Below are 8,155 nucleotides of genomic sequence, written 5' to 3'. Positions count from 1 at the left end.
GTTTCCTATGGCCTCGGAGGTCCGCATCAGTTTCCTATGGCCTCGGAGGTCCGCATCAGTTTCCTTTGGCCTCGGAGGTCCGCATCAGTTTCCTATGGCCTCGGAGGTCCGCATCAGTTTCCTATGGCCTCGGAGGTCCGCATCAGTTTCCTATGGCCTCGGAGGTCCGCATCAGTTTCCTATGGCCTCGGAGGTCCGCATCAGTTTCCTATGGCCTCGGAGGTCCTCATCAGTTTCCTATAGCCTCAGAGGTCCACATTTGTGCGGGTTCCTGGGCAGGGGTGGCGTGGCAAATCTCAGTTTCAGTGTGTAATCTTTCCTTCTATGGTGCAAACAGTTTACAGAGGCTAGATAAGCGGTTAGACAACTCATTTCCTGTTATCTTACTAGGCCAGGATCACTTATTCGAGGGCCTGTCTTATGCCCTTTCACCTAGTTCCATACAGAAAGTGGGCCCTGGAACAGCAAGAAATGTGGCCTTTTACCTATATACTGGCAGAGAGCAGGGTCTGGAATTTGTGGTATTTAGGGCTTCTTAGGAGGCTGGAGATGGGGCTGTATTTTCCATCCTTTCACTATGATGGTGACGAACATCCATAAACCCTCTGACTTGGTTCGGATCCCATTCTGTATGAACTATGCAGCCGGTATGACTACGTCTATTGACTGCAGGACTCTGTATTCTAGATCTGGTTACACATCGATGCTTTCAACAGCATTACAACCTTAGTACCGGATGTAAGCCTGACTTGGAAACTGAGGCAGCAGGGCTTAATGACTTGCCCACCACCACACAGCTGTAAATGACAACACTGAGGTCCAGTGCAGGAAGTTTGGAAACAGGGCTCTCTTCATCTCCTTAATCATGAAGGGACACTGGGATGGGTGCTATCAGTTCTGGTGCTAACATTAGCACCAAGGCAGCTTCCTCTATGAGCAATGCTGTAAGTGGCACAGTGTCCTTCCTACAATGTTAGATCGTTCTAGATGGCTTGTCCTAGAACCCTAATTCCTAGCCACTCTATTTTGACCCACAAGTGAAACAGAACTTCTAGACTAGAACCAAAACATTGCTGGTAATGACAGCATCATAGTGGAGCGCTGTGGATGACCAGGACATCATTCCTTTGAATAAGTATTAGGAAACAGGAGCGTTCAGGTGCCCCGCCTATACTGAAGAGGTTCACTAGCATGCGGTATCTGGATGGTGTTACCTTTTCAGATCCTTAGTTCATTGTTCTATGCTCTGAGTGGAGGTCATGGCTGTTGGGTCATACTGAAATGTGTCTTCTGGGGAAGAAGTCTGTGCTCTGGCAGTGGGAAGTCATAAGAGAGGCGAGGCAGAGGAATCTCAGCTGGCCTTGGGCTTTGTTTTGTGAATGCAGACCTCCTCAACTGGAGGAGGACCTGATGGCTCTGAGGTAGGTCCTAATAAAGACTCAAAATGCTTGTGCTGCAGACAGGGAAGCTGTAAGTTGGGCAGAGAACCTTCAAACTGCAGGTAAGTGAGGCAGAATTTACTAGCAGTTGTCCAGTGTGTTGATCTTTGCCTGTGCTTGTTATAGAAACCACCCTGTATTTTAGGTAGAAAGAGAATCATAAGATGTCCAGAAGGGTCTAACAAACAGCATCTAGGAAGGGATATATGGATACACCCTGCCTGCAGGGAAGCTGGTGCCCCTGCTACAGCCTGCAGGGCAGGGAACCTTCTGCTGTGACCAGGGAGCCGAGATCAGAAGTGCTTAACGGTTGGCCTCTTTGCACTAAGAAAGCTGACTCTGGACTAAAGGATGTTGAAGCAGAAAAGAACCATGTCTCTATGGGGTGTTTGTTATCTGAAAAGGTGACAGTGGCTCATTGCACCTTCCAACACTCACCATGTGCCTCAGTTCTTAGACTGAGATTCATCCACAGGCTGGTCCTGAAGGTGCGACGGGTTTTTGTTTGTTTGATTGCTTGTTTTGTTTCGAAAGATGCTTTTCATACTTTGTAGTTTAAGAAAGAAAACACGGAATGCACGATTAAGTCCAATCAAAGAAAGATTTGTTTCAAATCCCACGTCTTGAGCTAGCTTCATTGCCCAGTATAAAGTAATTAACTATGTTGGTAGCATGTGTTCTACCGGACAGTGTCTTTTAAGAATGGCCTAGGGTCTGAAACTTGACCCCAGCAACAGTTGGGTAAATCTGGCTGCTACTGCTTCCTGGTATTGGGGAGAAGATAACGGCATCAAGAGACCCTACACTGGCTCAGAGGTTAAAAGGGTTGACTGCTCTTCCAGAGGTCCTGAGTTCAATACACAGCAACTACACACTGGCTCACAACCATCTGTAATGATTTCTGATGCCCTCTTCTGGTGTGTCTGAAGACAGCTAAAGTGTACTCATATACATAAAATAAATAAATCAGAGAGAGAGAGAGAGAGAGAGAGAGAGAGAGAGAGAGAGAGAGAGCATGCACTCTGTGTTCCTGTTTCTTGCTCCCAGCCCTATGCTCTCAAAATATCTGTATAAAAATACCATGGTCGTATAGCTAGGCTTTTCTCTGACTGATCCTAACGTACTATAACCCATTTACTTTCACCTACATTCTTTCATGAATCCTTTCTGCCTCCTGAATGTCCTTTCTATTCTACCCTTTCCTATAGGCCATAGGTATTTTAACTGACAAGATGATGCATCCATACAATACCAAGATGTTGTCTCTACAGAGGAAGACTGCTGTTTGATAATGGACTAGCAATAGACAGCCCTTAAGATTGTTGGGGTTTTTTTTTGTTTTTGTTTTGTTTTTTTCAAGATAGGATTTCTCTGAGTAGCCCCTGGCTGTCCCGGAACTCACTCTGTAGACCAGGCTGGTCTGGAACTCAGAAATCTGCCTGCCTCTGCCTCCCAAGTGTTAGGATTAAAGGCGTGTGACACTACTGCCCGTCTCGTGTTTTGATTAGACTCTGTTCACCACTCAAGTGTGAGATCTGACCCCTCCCACAGCATCCCCCGCCACCCCATCGGCCTAACTAGGCTAGCCACTTCTACTTTCTCAACCTGTTTTCTGTCTCCCTGCCTCGTCACATATCAATATGTCTGTCTCTGTACTCACAACAGTCCACCACTATTGACAAAGCTATTTCTGGTAAGAAAGGCAGAATGCCATGGCCCCTTGGGACTGACAGTACACAAGTCACGAACCCCCTGTGTCCTGTTCCCTGCCGCTCTTGAGAAAACTGATTTACTTGTAGTGCCATGCCTCTGTGCCTTTGCAAGTGCCCTTCCTGATCCGGACAGGAAAGTGAATGGGTGTCTAGTTCTGCAGTCGCACACTGTATAGAATGAACTGTATAAAATCCTTTTACGTGGATATTTTGGCGGGGGATGGGAGAGGGCAAGACAAGTTTCCCTAACATTAGGGATCTTGTTCCACTTTGGTCCCCAGAATCTGCTATGGTAGAAAAGACATGGTGTGTGGTGAACATGGTAGAAGCCAATAGAAGTATTTCACATGAGATGGTCTTTCTGTCCACCTTGGTGACTTAAAGACACCCGCACCCTTGGGGCTTCAGTGCGGTTCGTCTTCCCACTGTACAGATGAAGGGCAGCGGGGTGGCTGGTTGCCTGAGGGCTGGGCTGGGTGGCTGCCCGCGCGCCTGCGCCCTCTGCTGCTCCGGTCCTGGCGCGTCTCTGTGCGTGTGTGTCTGCCTGGGGAGAAGAGGCTTGGGTGACAGGCCAGAGGTTGGGGGAAGAGTTAGCCAGCTCGACTCGCAGTCTCACTCCCTGATTTCTCGGCGGCGGGACCGAGACGGTCTCCGCAGGCGGCTGGCCCATCTTCCCCCACCGCTGCCGTCCTACAGCGGCTGATCCTCTCCCAGCCCGGCAGATTGGTCGTCACCCTCGCTAGTGAGTTGCGAAAGCTTGTGCGCCTAGCAGAGCGGCGAGCTGTGCCTGGCGGTTCTGTCCTCCCACCGGCTGTGTGTGTGTGTGTGTGTGTGTGTGTGTGTGTGTGTGTGTGCGTGCGCGCGCGCGGAGGGGATGTCCCTAGGATTCCGCGTTGGTTCCGAGAGCTCGGGGCGGGGATCCGCGTGTCCATCCCATGCGAGTCTGCGTCGCGATGCGGCTGCTCCCTCAGCCAGGGGCTCCGACGCCGGGATTCCCCAGCTCGGCGTGCAGCCACGGGTGGAGTTCCCCGGGAAGGCGCAGGGGTGAGCGGGCGGAGCCCAAGTGCCGGCTTGCAAGCCACTGGCAGTCCGGTCCTGAACAATACTGGGAGATGTTGTAGCCGCCTCTCTCATCTTTTTTCTTTTCGCAGCAGCATCACAAAAGCTCAGAACGAAACCCAACGCAGCAGAACCCCAATGCCTCCCATCTGGTGCACTTCGCCGCCGGGGCAGGAGGAGTATAGGGTTCCCCAAGATTAGGGATGGGGTTTACAGCGGAGGCGCACCTGTATTAGCGCTCGCTGAATTCAAACCAAGCGCTGGCTCGCACAAAGTGAACTCGTGTGTGTGTGTGTGTGTGTGTGTGTGTGTGTGTGTGTGTGTGTGTTATACTTCAGGCCTTCGCACACCTCACGCTCTCAGGGTGTGCTTGGCAAATAGCACACCTCCGGGCCGGCGTGCCTGTGTTGAGCCGTTTCGGTGGGCTCCCCGCGCACGCTGTGCCAGCTTGCCAGCGTCTCTTTGTTTGGTGTGGCTTCACTCAACCATTTGCAAAGCAAATTGATTTTCGGTTTCGCTCAACCTTGCGCTCTGGGACTTAACGTGGGCCACAGCCTCGAATGCCCTCGTTACTTGTAATTGAATATAGTTCTTTCCGGCAAGGGGCTATTTTTAGTGTAGAGAATAACCACGCAAGCATGTTGATCCCCTCCCCCCACGCGCTGTCTTTGACTTTAAGTAGGTGTTTGATGGAGCGGACGCATTCACATCTCGTCGCGCACACGTGCCAGTGTACAAGTGTGCACACATATTTCTACACGTAGTTTTCTTTCTACCGCTTAAAAATGTATTTTAAAATTTGAGACCAGGAATGTATTGTGTGCTTGTAAAAGGAAAAAAAAAACTTTCCTTTGTTCTTCTGGGAATCTTCTATTTTGAGTCATGGAGTAGGAGTACCAGAAGGTTGCTATTAGTTCACTCGAATAAAAGACACTGCCTTCTGAGTCAGAGCTGCCAGGCTGATAATTATTAACATATAAAAGCAAACGCACTGTTTAAGGCAAAAGGGGCGGGGCGGGGGCAGGCCCGCCGCAGACAATGAGCGAGAGTCTTGGCGGACCGCCTGCTGCTCATTGTTCCGGGACTTGAGGCTGCAGTCTCTGCAGGTCCCTCCTGCACGGTTCAGCTCCTGGCTAGCACCTCGGTCCCTCTGGGGTCCACGAGGTTACTTAGCACTAGTCACCGGACCCCGGGTTGCCAGCCCCAAGTGCATCCGTCCCTCTGACCATCAATTCTCTGCTTTACAGGTCGGCAGCTTCACGACCCTGTGTGTCACAAGCCTTGCGGTGGGCACCGAACACCCCTGGAGCCACAAAGTGGGATGTTGTTCGGACAGTTGCGCTAAGAGACCCCACACTGGGCCCAGGTCGCTCTAGCTTCTGGCCACCGTCTGAGAGGCGGCGGCGGAGGGGATGAGCACCGGACGCGCAAAGCGCCTACCGCGAGCTATCCCTGAGAGTGGACACCAAGCAGGACTCCTCGAAGGACCGCGTGGACCTTTACCTCCCCCGGTACAAGGTGGCTTCTTGTTGTGCCTCGGGTCAGGATGCTCTGGGCACCTCCCTGCTGCTGAGATGTTTTGCTTCCAGGCTCTGCCATCCCCAGCCCGGGTCTCAGGAGGAGACGACTGAGTGGGCCGGGCATCAGCCCCTCGTTCAGGTGGATGAAAAGTGCCGGAGGCCTTATATGGAATCAGCGATCACATTTTAAGAGCCATGGACGAAGGGGATGCGCAGTCTCGGGCCCAACAGCAGCTAGAGGCACCGTCTTCGGTTGGAGCTGTCCAAGAGAAGTGCGAGTCAGAGTCCTTCAGGTCTAAGAGTTTACCGGTCCTGCACAGCGCCTCCTGCCGGCAGAATTTCAGTGCTGGGAATGCAGATGGCAAACTGGCCTTGGGTTGCAATGAAGCTCCAGGTCGCCAGGAGACGCATCTAGGACGGAACTTGATAGTCCCCAGCCCTTCTGCTCCATCCACTTCGGCAGGCACTACAACGGAACTCATGGACTGTAACCACAGGATGGACCCCAGCAAAACTGTGTCAGTATCTTCCACTTTGGCCACACTCCAGGAGAGAAGGTGTCTCTACGTGGTCCTTACGGATTCTCGCTGCTTCTTAGTGTGCATGTGTTTTCTGACTTTCATCCAGGCGTTAATGGTCTCTGGGTACCTGAGCAGTGTCATCACCACCATCGAAAGGCGCTATAGCTTGAAGAGTTCTGAGTCAGGGCTGCTGGTCAGCTGCTTTGATATAGGAAACCTGGTGGTGGTGGTGTTCGTCAGCTACTTTGGTGGCCGTGGGCGAAGGCCCCTATGGCTGGCAGTGGGTGGACTTCTTATTGCCATCGGGGCTGCGCTCTTCGCTTTACCTCACTTTATCTCACCCCCCTATCAAATCCAAGAGTTGAACGCTTCGGCCTCCAACGATGGCCTTTGTCAGAATGGCAACTCCACAGCCATCTTGGAGCCTCCTCCCTGTCCCAAGGACTCGGGAGGAAATAGTCACTGGATCTACGTGGCTTTATTCGTTTGTGCACAGGTTCTCATTGGAATGGGCTCTACACCGATTTACACCCTGGGACCAACCTATTTAGATGACAACGTCAAGAAAGACAATGCATCCTTGTACCTAGGTAAGACTTGGAATTCTCAGGCATGTAGTTGGCTCACAGTGACATTCTTTTTCTTCCCCAGTCACAAAGGAACACAACCTTTTGTGTTTTCAAGTATATTAAGCATTATGGTTCATTCCTTTTGAGTCCTGCTTTTGGTGTAGTATGTTTTCAGTTTGGGATAAAGAGCTCTTTGAAATAATTTCACAGTTGTCTTTTCTCACCAATACAAAGGCTGAAAAATAGGACAGCACAGGGCCCGTTCCTCTTGTTGTTCACTTTTGGGGAACCTCTATTTGTCAAGTTTATCTTCTAAGCTTTCTTTCCAAGAAATGACCAGAAAGGAGGAGAGCTCACCAGCAGTTTTGAGTCATTGCTTTGCATTGTTACATCTGTTTCTCATCCCTAAAAGCAGATGATGGGGTAGCCAGACCACATATGCTATGTCACTTCACTTCCAAACTCTATTCTGAACATGTCTGATCACCCAGCACCAACAAAGCCTGAAAAACAGTAGATGAATAAGTTATGTCTGCCCACGAGGAAGCAACAGCATGGGCCATGGATTTATCCAAGGCTGTTTTCATTGGGCTTAGAAGACCTCAGTTACTGGAGTTTGTGAGAGTTCATTACTGTCTTCTGAAGAACACAGGCTCTTGGGTTTCATTCCTTGCCTTTCATTTAAGAGCACAGCAGACAGAGGTGTTTGGGATAAGTTCCGGGTATCCATGGGAGGTCAGCCAGGTATGCACAGGGCTAACCGAGTTTCTAGATGTAACTTTGGTGGTTGTCAGCATCTCTCTGTAGTTAGTAATTGCTCCTTCTAAAGTGCACTAAAAGATGGTTTTGAACCCCTGGAAAGGATCAGTGTTGTTAGACCAGTTAATTGCTCTCTGTTCTGTTTTGCTGGAGTCCACCTAACACTTAAAACACCTAAAGGCACTCTGTGTGTGTGTGTGTGTGTGTGTGTATACATCTGTGTGTACACCACAGGACAACCTTGGATGTTGTCTTCTCTCTCTCTCTCTCTCTCTCTCTCTCTCTCTCTCTCTCTCTCTCTGTCTCTCTCTTTCTCTCTCTTTCGTTCCTGGCTTAGAATTCACCAAGGAGCTCACCTATGTGGCTGTTTAGTAACTTCTTAGCTATGTGTTGGTAGATTCCTTGATGTCTGAATGAGATTTTCCAAGAGAGTGAAGAAGATGGTCAGCTTAGAAGGGCTGTACTTTGTCTTTAGTTTACCCACTGCCCTTGGAGTTACTAACTTAACTTTGTTAGTAAATATACGCACAAATGGTAAAATAAGTATCAATATACCCACTCACTAGACTTAATAAT

General features: G+C 50.0%; 1 protein-coding gene across 9 annotated transcripts in view; it reads left to right on the top strand.

The window, feature by feature from the left end:
- Positions 1-3,624: 3,624 nt before the first annotated feature.
- Positions 3,625-8,155, top strand: part of Slco5a1 (solute carrier organic anion transporter family, member 5A1) — a 126,248-nt gene continuing 121,717 nt past the window's right edge. For 2 of the 9 annotated variants that reach the window (XM_030253982.1, XM_006495518.4), the window contains exons 1-2: positions 3,649-3,893; positions 5,458-6,841. Coding sequence is in view for 5 of the 9 variants with exons in the window: in XM_011238382.3 (XP_011236684.1) it covers positions 5,926-6,841 (916 nt within the window). In the remaining 4 variants the exon portion in view is untranslated. Of the gene's footprint in view, positions 3,894-3,945; positions 4,196-4,240; positions 6,842-8,155 lie in introns of those variants that run through there. The other 7 variants (XM_011238382.3, XM_011238380.3, XM_011238381.3 and 4 more) reach the window with 7 other exon arrangements.

Source organism: Mus musculus, chromosome 1, assembly GCF_000001635.26.
Source record: "Mus musculus strain C57BL/6J chromosome 1, GRCm38.p6 C57BL/6J".
Classification (NCBI taxonomy): Eukaryota; Metazoa; Chordata; class Mammalia; order Rodentia; family Muridae; genus Mus; species Mus musculus.
The sequence above is the reverse complement of the archived record's forward strand: the minus strand, read 5'-3'. Positions and strand labels throughout refer to the sequence as shown.